Raw genomic sequence first — 16,149 nt, forward strand, 5'->3', positions numbered from 1 at the left:
GACTGCGTGGAAGTCCTGTCCCGTATTTGCAGAGAACCTAAGGAGGCTGCAATGGTCCTGAGGTTAAATATTGAATCTTGAAAACCGCTAAGATACACAATCAGATGTCTTGAAATATTGAGAGGAAGAGAGAACAGCTAGAATGGAGTCATCCCAAACGCCAATCGACCACAGTCCAAATGATTCGGACATTGTATGCGAGATCATTAACCTAGAACCTTCATCTTTTTCTTCTTTTTCTTGTCACCATCGGGCCCCTTCTTCTGCCCTTTTTGGAACTCTCGCCAGCTTCCAATTCGCTCGTCTCGCGTAGTTTCCCATGCTTGCTCGTGCTCTCGCTTCCGTTTCCTTGCCTCCAACTCTTCTTCCTCTTTGCGCTTTTCTCGTCCTTCCTCCTGCAGCTTAGCCTTTAGCTGCCTCCGTCTGCGCGCTTCCTCTTCCAGCAAGACCTGAACGGTCTTTTGGCGCCATTCCTTTTTGAATTCCTCGGTCTGCAATTCAGGGGAGTCTACTGTGTACTTATGTTCCCGGATCAAGAGCCGTCGCGCATCAGCGATACATTCATCCAGATACGCGCGAGCCTTCTCATCCAGTAATGTCGTCTGAGCTTTCTTGAGCCGATCGAAGGCATCTGGGGCAGCAGGGTTTTTTGTCTTGTCAGGGTGAATGAGAAGAGACTTTTTGCGATACTGTAATTTGATGTCGGAATCGGGGACACCTGGCTGAAGATCCAGAACGGCATATCTTTGGGGAAAATTGTTAGCTGGTAGGCCGACAAACGCATACAAGATATTGCAAACAAGAGAGAGCAAAGAATAATACTCACGCATCTAATTGAAAAGCGTTTCGAATGCGATCGATTTCCGCATCCTACATAACAGCATGTGTCAGTCTGACGCCAATTGCAGCTAGGACGGCTTGCACATACCTTGATGAAATCCGATGCCTCCTTCTCCAGTGCGTCCAAAGCATCTTGCTCTTCAGATGACATTGTAAATTTGATCTTACAAAACGCCAGAAGCTTCAGCTACTCTGTATTTTCTGTCTGATCAGGAACCGTCCCTGTAGTTCTTCTGAGAGCTCGTGATAAGCTGCCAATCTTATCTGTGGCTGACTCAGCAGCGGAGAAAAAAAATGTCGCTTCACCGCCCGACGGCGGATTGCTTAATGGCCGACAAAAGATCATCACCATCTGCATCAGTGAGGATAAAGCCTTTGGTACAGGCTCACACGGATTATCATGGCTCCTGCCACTGGTCCTCGTACTGGTAAACATGTGAAGCCACCTCAACAGCGATCAAAAACGTTGAAACGCAAGCGCGGACAGGAAGAATTGTCATCCCTCATCCAGCGGGTTGAAGATCTTGACCTCAAAGAGACCTTCAAATCCTTCTCCGATCTGCCTCTATCCGAACCGACTGCTTCAGGACTTGCTTCCTCGCACTACAAAACATTGACTGATATCCAATCCCGCGCGATAAGCCACGCGCTCAAGGGTCGAGATGTTCTGGGAGCTGCAAAGACCGGTAGCGGCAAGACGCTGGCTTTCCTCGTCCCGGTGCTCGAAAATCTCTACCGCAAGCAATGGGCTGAGCATGATGGATTGGGCGCTCTAATCTTGTCTCCAACTCGCGAGCTCGCCATTCAGATTTTCGAAGTTCTCCGAAAAATCGGTCGCTATCATACATTTTCGGCCGGCCTGGTCATTGGTGGAAAGAGTCTGAAGGAAGAGCAGGAGAGATTGGGGCGGATGAATATCCTGGTGTGTACGCCTGGTCGTATGCTGCAGCATCTGGATCAGACAGCGCTGTTCGACACATATAATCTCCAGATGCTGGTCCTCGACGAAGCAGACCGTATCCTGGATTTGGGCTTCCAGCAGACTGTGGATGCCATTATCGGTCACCTTCCGAAACAGCGCCAGACGTTGCTTTTCAGTGCAACTCAGACGAAGAAGGTTTCAGACCTTGCCCGGTTGAGTCTCCAGGATCCCGAGTACGTGGCTGTCCATGAGACCGCGTCTTCAGCAACGCCATCCAAACTTCAGCAACATTACGTGATCACGCCGCTTCCGCAGAAGCTTGATATACTGTGGAGTTTTATCCGAAGCAATCTCAAGTCTAAGACCATGGTATTTTTGTCTTCGGGAAAACAAGTACGATTTGTGTACGAATCCTTTCGACATTTGCAGCCTGGTATCCCATTGATGCACCTCCACGGCCGTCAGAAGCAGGGTGGGCGATTGGACATCATGACCAAATTCTCTCAAGCAAAGCATTGCGTTCTCTTCTCTACGGATGTTGCTGCTCGTGGTTTGGACTTCCCAGCGGTCGACTGGGTCATCCAACTGGACTGTCCCGAAGATGCAGACACTTACATTCACCGAGTGGGTCGAACAGCGCGGTACGAGCGGGACGGTCGTGCAGTACTGTTCTTGGATCCTAGTGAGGAGGAAGGCATGTTGAAGCGTCTCGAGCAGAAGAAAGTACCCATCGAGAAGATCAACATTAAAGCGAACAAGCAACAGAGTATCAAGGATCAGCTACAGAACATGTGCTTCAAGGATCCTGAGCTCAAGTATATTGGACAGAAGGCGTTCATTTCTTATGTCAAATCTGTCTATATTCAGAAAGACAAGGAGATTTTCAAGCTCAAGGAATTGAAACTGGATGAGTTCGCGGCTAGCTTAGGTCTACCTGGTGCGCCCCGGATCAAATTCATCAAGGGAGACGATACGAAGCAACGGAAGAACGCACCCCGAGCCGCAGCACACCTGTCTAGTGATGACGATGACTCGGACGAGGAGGATGGCGAGACCAAGAGCAAGAAGGAGGAACCACAGGTACGGACCAAATACGACCGCATGTTTGAGCGGCGGAACCAAGACGTGCTGGCGGAGCATTACTCGAAACTCATCAATGACGACGGCACAATGGTCGCACCCAATGCAGGTGCCGGGGCTGATGCGGACGAGGATGATGACTTCCTTTCCGTCAAACGCCGTTTCGACGCGGGTGACAAGGACCTGGGATTGTCAAGCGATGAGGATCATGACGGCGAGAAGGGTGAAAAGAAGGACGTCAAGGTGGTGCACATTGATGGCAGTACACCTCTGGTCATTGACTCCAAGCGTCGCGAGAAGCTCCTCCAGTCGAAGAAGAAGTTACTCAAATTCAAGGGCAAGGGAACCAAACTCGTCTACGACGACGAAGGAAACGCCCACGAGTTGTATGAGCTGGAAGACGAAGAGCAATTCAAGGCCCGCGGCGACGCCAAGGATCAACAGGCCAAATTCTTGGCGGAGGAGGCGGAGCGCACACGTATGGCGGACATGGAGGACAAGGAGATCGCCAAACAGAAGCGGCGCGAGAAGAAGGAGAAACGCAAGGCCCGCGAGCGCGAGCTGCTTGCCGAAGCCGAGGAAGAAGAGACACTGGTACAACTGCCTCCCTACGAAGGGGACCAAGACGTCGATGGAGGATTCTCCGCCTCCGAGGACGAAGCACCACGTCCCAGCAAGAAGCCAAAGGTCAAGTTCGCCGAGGCGGACGAGGAAGCGGAGCCTTGGTACAAGAGGAGCAAGAAGTCCACCGACAAAGGCGCCGACGCTCCTGCTCAGATTCAAACCCTGGAGGATCTGGAATCGCTGGCCAGTGGCTTGCTTGGTTAGCAGTCTTGTATCGACGATTTACGGATGCATTTTCCTTTTCTCTTATTGCACTTCCCTCTAGCGAAGTATCAAAAGCATTCTTTGGTCTAAGGGTGTTATATCAAGCTTTGTATATAGTGATAGCTTAGACACTACTGTAAATGAGCATTATTATCCAGTATCCACAAACAGCTATCTCTACCTCCAGTCCCCACTACCAACTCGGGGCATATCCCTAATTCCCTACCCGCCAAGACAAATATCGTCTAGCGAGTTGACTCCAGCGAAGCTTTTCAGACAAAATGTGGCGTAGACCGTGGACCCATGGTCGGCAATTCCATCTGGTCGAGCCAATCGTCAATCCGGCTTACTCTTCTTCAGCCGACAGCCATATGCGAATGGGACTTGCGAGGCTTTTAGCTTGTCACGGATCCGTTCGATCATGATCAATCGAAGAAGAAGATATTCAAGCGAAGGGATTCAGGCCCATCTCAGTACGTAATTTTTATCGATCACGCCATCGACGCTAAACGCTCTCGAATGTAACGTTGAGACAGGGATCTATCTTTGCATCAAGATCGTTGCAGATGGCATAATCAGCAAGAGAATTTCTGCGGAGGAGGAGGCTGTTTGTCTTTGAATTCCTACTCATATGCTGCTGTTGTGGGCATTGGTCCATTTTCAGTTGACCTGAAGAAGTTGAAAATCGAGAAGTCTGGTAGAGTCACGTGCTTATTTCCGAAATGGGAAGTGTAGTATAGAACCAGTACTTAGAGGTGAGTCGGAACCTTCTGAGTGCAGTTCCATCGACAGCATACTGACATGGCTGCTAGCCAAGGGGAATCTGAGTCAATCGTGACTGCTGGAAGTTGGAGATACCCCAAGCAAGGTTCTTGAGCGTGTCAGTGATCTGCTGAGGCGCTTAGACACTTCTTCGGAGAGCTGTCCTCTGCCTGTACGGTAGAAGTCAAGATGACAGCCCATGATATCGAAAAATATCCCCCTCAAGCTCCCCAGGAGCCTCTGAGCGAAAAGAGTGCCGGCGCAGAGCCCCTCGAACTCAACCAACATGTCAACGCCGACAAACTCGCCCGTAAGCTCTCCGCCCGACAGGTGCAGATGATCGCCATCGGCGGTACAATCGGGACGGGCCTGTTCCTGGGAACGGGGAAGGCTCTGGCAACAGGTGGGCCTGCGTCGATGCTGATTTCGTATGCCATATGCGGTGGAATTGTGTTTGTCACGATGTTGAGTTTGGGTGAGATGGCGGCGTTTATCCCCATTGCGGGTTCGTTCTGTACTTTTGCTGGGTGAGTAGTCCATTGATGGATAGAATGGAGTATCGCTGATGAATGCTACAGTCGCTTCGTTGACGATGCTCTTGGGTTTGCTCTGACTTGGAATTACTGGTTCAATGATGCTGTCTCGACGGCGTCGGATGTCATTGCACTGCAGCTATTGCTTCAGTATTGGACGGATAATTTTCCAGGCTGGGCGATCAGTTTGATCTTTCTCGTTGTTGTTATTATATTGAACGTGATGTCTGTGAGAGTCTACGGAGAGGTATGGTCATGGTGTGCTTTTGACAAGAACTTTGCTAACTCACCGCAGATTGAATATTGGCTCAGTCTACTGAAGGTCATCACGATTATAGTATGCTCACATCTGAACCCACGTTTCTAGTTTCCTAAGATTTGAGACTAACTCTTTCAAGATCTTCATCATCCTTGGGATTGTTGTCAACTGCGGGGGCAATAGAGAGCACAGCTACATTGGCGACAAGTACTTTTACGTCGGCGATGCCCCCTTCGTCGGTGGAATCGGTGGATTCGCCTCCGTCTTCGTCACGGCTTCATTTGCTTAGTATGCTCCTCTGATCTAACATCACGAAGGCAGAAGAGCTGACCTCATCTAGTGGCGGCACGGAATCAATCGCCATCACAGCAGGAGAAACTAAAGACCCAGCCAAAACCCTGCCCCGTGTTGTCCGCAATGTCTTTTGGCGCATCGTCCTCTTCTACATCATCTCCATCATTCTCATCGGTCTAAACGTGCCCTATAACTACCCTAACCTGTCGGAGAAAACCACCGCTACCAGTCCGTTCACCATCGTCTTCATGGAAGCCGGCAGCGCCGTCGCAGGCAGCTTTATCAACGCCGTGCTAATGACCAGCGTCATCTCCGCCGCAAACCACGCACTCTTCGCCGGGTCCCGGCTTCTCTACACCCTCGCGGTGGACGGCCACGCCCCTCGATTCTTCGGCCACCTCAACCGCTTCCAGATCCCCTGGGTCGCCGTCCTGGCTACATCCGTCATCAGCGGCCTGTGCTTCGGAGCCAGCTACATCGGAGCCGGACAGCTCTGGACATGGTTGCAGAAGTAAGCCACTACCACAAACCCATCAAACCATCCGTTCAAACGGACACTAACACAGTACAAAACCAGCATCGTCGGCGTCTCCAACCAAATCTCCTGGGTCTGTATCGGCATCGCATCACTCCGCTTCCGCGCCGCCATCCGCCACCAAAACTTAGAACATCTCCTCCCCTACAAGAACTGGACGTACCCCGCCGGCCCCATCATCGCCGTCGGCCTGAATATCGTCCTGATCCTCGTGCAGGGCTGGTCCTGCTTCAGCCCGTCCTTCCAGGCGGTCGACTTCGTCTCCTTCTACATCGAGATCCCGATCATGCTTGTCATGTTTGTAGGCTGGAAGCTGGCCAAGCGGACCAAGTTCGTGCGTCTGCATGATATGGACCTGGTCACGGACCGATATGACCGGAATACCGAGCTTGATGGAAGCAATGGTGCCACTTTTCGCGAGGGTGCTGCGAGCCAGTCCCGGGTTGAAAAGATCCTGCGTATCAAGCACGGGCAGAGTGAAAAGGGGGCGCTTGGGATGCTCAAGAGAGTCGGGATGTGGTTGTTCTTATAGGTGTTTCGTCCCCTTTGTAATAGATGCTGTGTATATACATGGACTTGAACGAATGATGACTCTGTTTACTCTAGGCCTTGACCGGCCGGCCCGCGTTGTCGCTTGTCAAGGATGAATCGATATGCGGGAAAGACATCTATTCCATCTCCGTCCACTTGTAGGTACAATACCAGCCTCAGAAACCAGTAAACATCAAACAACTCTATTCAACTCCCGAGTATCCCTCAGCCATATAGTCACAAGCACTAGATATTAGACCATCCGTCCAGCAGGATATCAGAGCCAGTCTGTTGTATGTAAACTCTATGAGACATATAGAAAGCTGACAAAAGGAGCCAGAAATAAGGAAAAAAGAATATATATATGCCCCGCTCCCCTCCTATGCAGTATGCAGCAGTGTGGATGATCGAATACAGTAATGCGAATGACGTGACCCGTGAGAACTCCAGGCATAAGAAGAAGAACCAACGGAGGGAACAACATTCCAGAAACTCCAGAGATGAACCTTGACCTTGATGAAATGGAAAGAATGGAAGACGATCGTGGAATATGGAGCGTCCAGCGTATGGTGTAAATGTGGCTGGAAACCCGAGTAGCAGATGTAATAATGACACCAGGGGTGCTGGACCGCATGCGAATACCAGGGATATCAAAAAACAAAGGAAATAGCGAGTTGGCGGGCGGCGTCAGCTGTACAAGGCAGCAATGAGTGGTGATCAAATCGTACAGCGAATTAAGATGGTTATTGGAGACACAAGGACAAAGGAAATGTAAGCATCAAGGTCGTTCATGTTCGTAGGACCGGCCACAAGAATTAGATATCCTGAGGAGGTCTCCGGGACTTCCAAGTGGCCGGAAACGAAGAAAAAGGGGTCAATCCGGACCCATATTATACCCTGTTTATAGGAGATTCAAAAGATCAGTCGTTAACCATATCATCCAAGGCCATCTTTCGCCTCTTGGCGGGCCTGGATTCGCCTGTTTCCGATCCCGCAGCCGGTTGCTCGTGTCGAGGACGAGCTGGAGACGACTGCGCTGAAAGACTTTGTACTCCTTGTATAATTGGAATTGATTGTTCGAGCGCTGCGTGACGCGTTTGCGTGGCAGGAGATATTGGCTCCATGAAACTGTGCGGCGACGAACCTCCAGTCTGCTGCTGCTGCTGCTGTGGTTGTGGCTGCATCAGCTCCTGACGAAGTCGAGGCGACCACGCTGCCGGGTACGGATCGCTCAACCGATGTGCCTGCGGCGGGGGACGGGAGTGCGTCATCGCTGGAGGAAAAATAGGGGGCAATCGGACTGGAGATTCGGGGTATGCTTCGCGAGCGTCGCCCGCCGGCAACCGGCTCACCATTCTTGGACTCCCTGTATATGCCGGCATGGGCACACCGAATGGTTGTTGATATTGCGGTGGAGATGTGGCGGGAGGTAATGCCTGGTTAGTATATGAAGAAATAGGCCTTCCTGCACCCATCGGCGTGCGGCCGAGATTGAGCGCAGGACTGAAACCACTGGTCAGAGGGACAAAACTCGGCGGCGACGCGACTGTCATCTGCGGTATGGAGCCGGAAGAAGAAAAGCGCCTATGTCCAAGATTTGCCTGCATTGATAATGAGGGATCCACGACCTGGGGGAATACGGAAGTCGACCACCTGTGAGGGTGACCCGGGGGAGTCCTAAACCCAACTGTCCCACGTGGTGTACCAGGCATCTGAAGGTCTGTCACAGGTCGAATTTCGCGGGAGCCGGTCGACCTATGCGTATGAGTGCGTCTGGATAGAGGGGTCTGCTGCTCTCCAGATGTCGCCGCATTCTCTGCCTGTGATGCGTACGTCCTGAGAGACGCATCTTCAGCCTTCAGTGGTGGCCTTCCTCTTTTCTTATGCGTAACATCAACACAGGTGGCCTTTTTTTTCAACAGCATTGATATCTTAGCAACGAACCCAATATCTCCCAGCATAATGTGGACTAGAATAGAATGACTTACCTCCTTTCCCGACAAGACGCACCGTCGACAAGGCCGGGCAGAATCGCACCCCAGATGCTTCTTCTTGCAGTTAACACACGCCGATGCGACGTGAGCTTTAGTGCGCCTCGTCCCTTTTGGCAGCAGCGCTCTTGTGGTTGTGCCAGTCGGTGAGGTTCCGAAAGTTGAGGGTGGAAACGTCGTCGAGGGCTCTTGTACTGCTCGTTGTTCGGTGGTCCCAAGCGGTGTTTGGGAAGCAGGGACGGTTTCATTGAAGACGAATGGTGGTCGTATCTCTTCTCCAGTGGCAGGGGCCACATGTTGTTGGAATGCTGAATGATGGCCTGTCGCGGGGGCGGAAGATCCCGAAGCTAGAGCCGCCTCTGACACGGACGCGGTTGTCACTGTGGGCGCAGTCACTGGCACAGCCGTACCTGTTGGTAGCCCCGTTGTATGAGGGGGTGGTCTGACGTGTCGAGGAGTCTCCAGCGGGTCTTCTGCCGGGACCGAGCTGGACATAGGGTGAACGGGTGGAAGGTCCCGGGGATTGCACAGACGAGCATTTGTCGGTATGGTGTAATTAAGCGCAAGCCGTTCTGAGGCTGAATTGAATCTTGGATGTCCAAACTGTGTGCTGGTGAAGGCTGTAGGGGGGAGGACGAGTGATTGCATTTGGTAGGTTGAGGGTCCCTGTTGCTGCAGAGGAACTACGACTGAAAGGATTTCAAAGGAACAGAAAACAAGCTAGATCTGATGTTGAAATAGGCAGCATATCTGGCATGGAGAAAGACTTTCGGGAGTTGCTGTATCTATCCAATCGCAATAGTTCTTCTCAATCGCCAGTCGTCATCTGAGATTCTCACGCTTACAAGTCCAAGGACTGGAGGAGCTTATAATCAGTCAGTATAATATTCGCGATTGGACGAGTCATAAACTAGGGTGTGTCGATCATTGAATTATGGCCACAACATGACAGCGGTCTCCCATAGCTTTGGCGGTTCTCATGTAGGGTTGATTTATTGCAGTATGGGAAGGGCGATCAATGGGGCTAGGCAGGAGTATAGAGCGGGACATTTCAGCGAAAGAAGGGAAGGAGAAAGGAAACAGCGCAAAAGGGAAAGCAAATATGCCTTACCTCCGAGTCACGATGCATGCTGAAAATTTGGGCCCGAGACGTTATGGCCTTGTGTGAACTTTGGAGACAGTCCACTACCCGAAAGGGGGAAATAGGGGAAAACGGTGAACTATACGGGGCAACGAGGCGCAGAAACCAGCCGGATACCACTTAGTTCTGCCGATTAAATCGAACAGCCGAGGGAGTAGAGCGAACAAATAGAGAGCCAGAGGAGGCCTGAATACCGGTTTCTTTCCTTCTGGAGTCAGGAGTGGCATACAGCTCATCAACCGTCAGGAAGACTTCCAGGCCATCGACTCCGAGCGAGGAGACAATACTGCCAGATAGATAGATAGATAGATAGAGTCTGAATAATCTAGTCTTTCTTTTCTCGCGGGTTAGATAAGGCTTCTACCTTAAAACGGGAAAAGCTCTGATGCGGCATGCGATGTGAGGAAAGAGTGGGTTATAGTGGCCAGTGCAACAGCGACTAGCAGCCGATAGACTTGATCTCCATCACGGTAGATCTCAATGGAGTCAAAATGGAGGAGGGGGGAGTTTTCGTTTCGTACTTCGGACGGCGGAAGGGTGTCACTGCTCAGTGCTCACTAGGAATGGGAGATTCAAGAGGGACGAATAGTAGACTGATAGTCAGCTTCCAATCCTCCGGGGAGAGAGGGGGCCCCTAGTCAAGGCCAATCAATAATAAGGTCTCAATCTTCAGTATGAGCCTCGACAGACGGAACCGTCAGTCACATTGTTGCTTGTCCTTTGTCTGTGGCTTTTCGTTTTTTTTTTTTTTTTTTGTTTCTGTTTTTCGTTCTTGTAAGATTCCGACAATCATTTTCTCCTTTCCCTTGTTTCCTCTTCTTCAAAGGACTCCTCCAGATAAACCTCGATTGGGAATAAGGGTGCCACTGCCCTGCCAGTGACACAATCCCAAAAAGGTTAAACAACCTCTTGGGTCGATGTCGATACTCCATAGTATGCACTAGGCCAGGACCTAGCAGGGCAGACCAGCTCAAGAGCAGCTGCTCCTGTGGAGTGGGGAAAACAATTCAGCTCTGTTCCCTTTTCTTTTCTTTTCTTTTTTTCTTTTTCTTTCGAGAGAACTGAAATCATGGGATGTTGCCGAATCAGGAGGACTAGACGCAAGGCGAAAAGAGCCAGCAACGGATCGACGTCCGCGCCCGCCCGCCTGCAGCCATTGCCAATAGTCCGCTCGGCAGGGATGGAGCTGTGCTGGTGCATTGTCATTTAGCTCATTCTGTCCCAGTTTGACATGCGCTAAAAACCGAATTGGGACTGAGAAAGTGAGAAAGCGTGAGAAAGCGACTCGCAAATGGTTCATCGCCAGGTTTTTTAGCCTGTCCGGCCAATCGTATCAGCGCAGAGCTGGTTTTCTGTGTACCCTTCACACATGAGACATGTACGATAGAAAGTTTTGAACGATACACAGCACCGGCTGTTTTTCTTAAAAGCCCAAAAAAGAAATCACCGAATCCTGTTCTCTGACCAATAGCACTGCGCCTGCGTCTTATTTCCTCCAGCTCGAATCAGAGGGGCGGAGTATGCATTATTGGAGAGCGATTCCAGCAACTCTCAAGGAGCTGCTTCTTTTCCCTAAATGATCAGCCGTCCAAATGATGGCTTCACTTCTTAGGGGTCCCCCTTTTCTTTCTTTCCTTTCCTTTTCCTCGTTTTTGTCCTTGTTCTTTTTCTTGTTCTTTTCCTTGGCAATAGTCCAGTCGACAGACGACAACAATGGAGCCCTTTCTTTTACTGAGTTATCTGACTTGAATGGAAGCGGTCTCTTCTTCGTCATGATATGGAGATTTTTGAGAATGAAACCTGGTGGGATCTTGCTCAAGTCCCAGCCCCGGAATGCAGATCGTCGTGGGACTCGTGTGGTTCCGAGGGCACGGGACAGCTTGATGAGTTGACAATTGACCAGATAGACCTTGGCCTCCTGGACGCACCTCGCTCATGGAATTAATGGATCTCGTCTAATGGCAGTTCCGAGAAGTAGCTGTGGCAGCCAATGGCATTTATCGCACGGTCAAAAGGCTTGACGCCAGACGCCAGTTCAAGCTTTCGAGCGAAGGCAAAGAAGCTACAATTCTCCGCAATGGCTGTGTCCCAGCGGTTTGACACCAAGACCCACCATCATAGCAATTTATGACAATGTAGTAAGTATATCTGGTGTGAAGATTAGACTATCGATTCTTTTTGGAGCTTCGTGTCCAGCGCCATAAGCTCGTTCGAGTCGTGTAGCTTTTCGATCGATGAGTTCAAAGAATGCGCGCTCTTGTTCCCAAGAGAAAGCTCATGACTGTCTAACTTGTGCCCCTCTGCATAACAGCGCGGACTGCGGAGTTCACTCAAAGAGAACTGAAGTCGCACACAGCACCTGCAGAGTGCATAGTGCAGTGTGCACAAACTTAGTTCGTCTGTTCTCAACGGTGGCCCTAGATCTATTGGATCGACCGTTGTGGGCCATTTTCGGCGTAAGTCCGGTGCAAGACCGGTTCTGTCAGGAATCAGGATCACCAGCCCAGCACGGAGTATGGCTCTTATTTCTAAGGACCAAGACCACCCATTGAGAGCCAAAAGTGCGCAATCTCCACAGCTCAACCTCGGGGGTTGTCAGCGTAGGATGCTGGGGTCCTTGGTACATTGGATAATTGTCGGTCTTACAGAGTAATTGGGATACGAATGCTAAGTACTTCGTACTTGGTATCAAGCTGTGGCTGCAGCCGCAACGTTCTAGACGGTGAAATTGGCAAGGATCCGATGGGGTATTTTCGTTCCAGTCACATTGGGTCAAATGATATGCGTGAAAATTATCTATTATTGCCTGATTATGTCCGATAAGAGCCGTCCGTTCGAGTCAGTAGTGTCGCCAATTCTCTGGTAAGGTTGACACCGAACCAACTGAGCATGGTCAAGCGGTAAAAATTAATGATTTCAGAGATGTTGGATGATTCGGTGGCACAGGTATGTATATGCGTTGAAAATCACCTGTTGGATCTTTGAGGATTGTCCACATCCGGCCATTTGGTGCCGAGTTCGAGGGTCTAAACTTCAACGCTAGCAGATACTCGGGCGGAGCCACGTCGGAGAAATACTCGAAGCTTTAACTGTGCTTGTCACTTCGTAGGGTGTCAGGTAATATCTTCGCTTGCTATCCCAGATTCTTCGTTTGTCGCGCTTTTGACAGCCTTGCGTGCAAGAAATCGATTAGCAGAGAAAAGCGGACGACGAGATGACATGCCAATGAGATTGTCCACGAACACTTCGTACATGACATAAGGCCAAAGGCTAAGCTAGAACGGTCGATCACATCAGTGACAGCCGTAATTCAGCCAGACAAAAGGGCTCAAGAGTCAAGACTGAGAATGAGCTCCAACTGTGGAACATGCCGCACGAGGTGCCAGCAGTAAGGGGTCCGGTCATCGTCATCAGTCACAGGCTCACAGTGTGATGGATACGTTGTGTGATACACTGATACCATGCTTTTCAGGCTTTCAGTTCAGTTGTGTTGGGGGACCAAGCGTCCACTGACAAGACGCGGAGTCAGTCTCAGCGAATGTAAGCAGTTCATGCAGGCCGGAGCGGGAGGCGCCAGCACGATCGGCTCATTAGTCTAAAGAGTTAGGCGCTCAGAAGTGTCAATAGTTCGAGCCACCAACCACTAAGATTCCTCCAGAGGATAGAAGAGGCTCATAACGACCAGTAATAAAAATACGTCGTGTAAGATCTTCATGAACAGTTATGATTTGAGAGTCGAGACAAGAGGTTGAACAGAAGAGTCTCGCATTTTCCTTTGCTGGAGCTTCGCGTCTTCCCGAATAGGGTTTAGCGGATCTCGTGAGCCGAGCTACCGTTTTGGGAAACACGCAGTACTCACTAATGGGGCAACGATTGACGCCGGTATTTGTCACGCTGCTCATGGCATCTTGCTAATCAATCACCTATCTATCTATCTACAAAGCACCCCTGTACTGCATCAACGAAGTGTCTTGGTGGTTCTATTTCAACAACGTCCTGCTCTAGCTCATACCACACTATCAACCTGCTATCGGCACGTCTGACTGGTCTAGTCTTCGATTGCGCGAGCCTTGAGATCTGCCAAATGGATGGTCGAGAGGACCACGAATGACTTTCTACTCTGTATTCGCAATTTCTGCTGACTGATCGACGTGTTCCCGTGTATGAACAAGACAGCATATAGCTCAAGAGAAGAAAGGTAAAGTGACATTGGAGACCCTCTTTGTCCAATTGGCATCATGACTACTCCGTGCTGTATGTATGGTTCAAAATGTTGCTCTACAGTATCGAATGAACAGCGAGATCATACATCTCACTGTTGCAAAACCACAACAGCTCGCTACACGAGAGTGCCAAAGATTCCGGAAAAGGGAGATCAGACCCGAAGTCATCGCCACGTTTGATCGAGAGTTATTCCCCGAATCAAAAGATTTGCTAAGCATTGGCCAGATTTATTGCCATGGAACATGTGAAATAGGTTGAATATAGCGAGTAACTTCCTGTCGTTCATCACAAGTCATCGGCTTCGCGCCTTTCCTTGCAGAAATCGCTTCAGTTTCAAAACTGGCTTCATCAGCTTCACAACGCCATCAGAAGGCTGTGCCTGTCAATTTTGGGCACTTGTTACGATGGGTCTTTATGTGGGAAAGACAGAGATGAGAAAGCTCATGCACTACATCAGACGCCTTCTAGGCGATAAGTCATCGCCTATCAATACCACGCAAAACAGCTGCCACTCATCCCTGGCACCCACATTTCGCCGAATAGCGAGTTGCAAATGAACACGACATCGTCGAGTCTATCAAGCTACTTGCTCCTCTTTGATCTCTCACCGAATCGTGCGTCAACACTTTGAGTCTATGCCAGTCTCTAACTGGGCAAGAACATCCATTAACAGCGGATATTCTTTGGAGCAGTCAATATGCAGCGATGAGAAGCCAGTGTTATACCCCTAAGACCGCGCATTACGACTACTCGGAGAAAAAGAACCATTGGTCCCAGACTAGCTTTGCTTCTCCGTTGCATTGTGTGATCTGCTCAAATGCCTATGATGGCGGTGATAGGAGGAGCAGGTAGGTTGTAACACCATGAACTTTGGCCTTAACTACTTTTCTCCTTTTGCATAAAGCCACTGAACTTTGTGGACGCTTTCACTTGCTAATATTCAGCTTACTGCCATATAATTGGTGAGTAGGTTATAACTTGTGCGACGATTTGCTGTTATGACTCCCCTTGTGATATCTCCTTAATGCATCAGCTAGTGAGATTGACAACTGAAGGGGTTGATGAGTGGTCTGACTATGCAACTGAAGTACAGGGAGTGATTATCAAGCAACCGGTACAGGGTATAGTCCGAACCATATGATTTGAAAGTGATCGCAATGTCTTCAATCTTGACCGTTGCCAATCTTGTGCTAGCAAAGGACGCTTAGCCTGGACGCACCAAACAGGTATCACCTGAGCTGCTCTCAATTGGCGAAATGATGAGTTACCGGCATGAATCAATGCATGATACTCGGATTCGCAGTCGGAAAACCCTGAACTAGGCCAGTGGAGCTGGCTAATGTCGGTGAGACTGACCCTGACCAGTGGCCGGTTTGCTGCAGCTTGTGATCCAGCTGGATAAATGACCATCCAGTGCTGGCATTCAATGAAATATATTAACGTCATCTACGGATCGACAGTCCCATCATTCTGGGTCAACGTCCGACTAACCGCCATTCAGCAACCGTAATATATCAGCTTGAGATCCCGCGTCGTAGCAATGTGCGCTCATGACATATCCACGTATCAGACATCAGCGCATCAATTCATGTGGCTAATGGATGTTCTCCCACAATATCTCCTTCGTCGCCCTAGGACGATTCCGTTCCGCGGAGATCAAGCTTGGGATCGAAAAGCTTCCGGCTATCTGAGATGTGCTTGTACAAATTCACAATTATGCATACTTTGATAGCCGCAAGGCCAATGGACCGACGGTATTGATTGATAGAAGCACGAATCAGAGATAGTCGAAGGTCAATTGGTGCCATTTCATGCAGAAGCGCCCAAAATCATTGCTGCCGATCTTGATCTACGCAGTCCAGACAACACCCAGTATCCACCCTTCTTACTCTTGGACTTCGGATGATTATCCTTGAGAGCATCGGTACATACTCAAATACCCGGTATGTGTAGAAAACTTCCGTGCAAAGACAACCATATCCATACCTACTGGTTTTGGGAACGGGAATTCTCTCCCATCAAAAGAAAAAAGAAGGAAAAAAGACGACGGGAGAGGCGAGGGCGCAAGGACGCATCCCCCGCTCAGAATATGATCTATCGTACGTAAACTCCCAACACAGACGGAGAAATAAAGAGCAAGGAATCATTGCCGAAAGAGAAGGGTCGCGGTACACCAAAAGGGGGAGGGCGTGGCAGGAAGGAGAAGGGA

General features: G+C 50.0%; 4 protein-coding genes across 4 annotated transcripts; 2 read left to right on the forward strand and 2 right to left on the reverse strand.

Annotated features, from left to right (window-relative positions):
* Positions 1 to 206: 206 nt before the first annotated feature.
* CDV56_100356 (J domain-containing protein) lies at positions 207 to 991 on the reverse strand (the record flags this gene model as incomplete). Its single annotated transcript, XM_026753975.1, has 3 exons — positions 207 to 744; positions 827 to 870; positions 929 to 991. The coding sequence occupies 3 exons, from the start codon at positions 989 to 991 to the stop codon at positions 207 to 209; spliced, it is 645 nt and encodes a 214-aa protein (XP_026611642.1).
* Positions 992 to 1,240: 249 nt separating this feature from the next.
* dbp4 (RNA-dependent ATPase HCA4) lies at positions 1,241 to 3,670 on the forward strand (the record flags this gene model as incomplete). Its single annotated transcript, XM_026754139.1, has 1 exon — positions 1,241 to 3,670. The coding sequence occupies one exon, from the start codon at positions 1,241 to 1,243 to the stop codon at positions 3,668 to 3,670; it is 2,430 nt and encodes an 809-aa protein (XP_026611643.1).
* Positions 3,671 to 4,621: 951 nt separating this feature from the next.
* CDV56_101053 (amino acid permease) lies at positions 4,622 to 6,585 on the forward strand (the record flags this gene model as incomplete). Its single annotated transcript, XM_026754672.1, has 6 exons — positions 4,622 to 4,959; positions 5,011 to 5,212; positions 5,261 to 5,302; positions 5,364 to 5,512; positions 5,565 to 6,029; positions 6,096 to 6,585. The coding sequence occupies 6 exons, from the start codon at positions 4,622 to 4,624 to the stop codon at positions 6,583 to 6,585; spliced, it is 1,686 nt and encodes a 561-aa protein (XP_026611644.1).
* A 919-nt stretch (positions 6,586 to 7,504) lies between these two features.
* Positions 7,505 to 9,223, reverse strand: sclB (putative C6 transcription factor; the record flags this gene model as incomplete). The annotated part of the gene is made up of 1 exon (XM_026755110.1): positions 7,505 to 9,223. One exon carries the CDS (start codon positions 9,221 to 9,223, stop codon positions 7,505 to 7,507), a length of 1,719 nt encoding a protein of 572 aa, XP_026611645.1.
* Between the last annotated feature and the right edge of the window lie 6,926 nt (positions 9,224 to 16,149).

Source organism: Aspergillus thermomutatus, assembly GCF_002237265.1.
Source record: "Aspergillus thermomutatus strain HMR AF 39 chromosome Unknown NODE_214, whole genome shotgun sequence".
Classification (NCBI taxonomy): Eukaryota; Fungi; Ascomycota; class Eurotiomycetes; order Eurotiales; family Aspergillaceae; genus Aspergillus; species Aspergillus thermomutatus.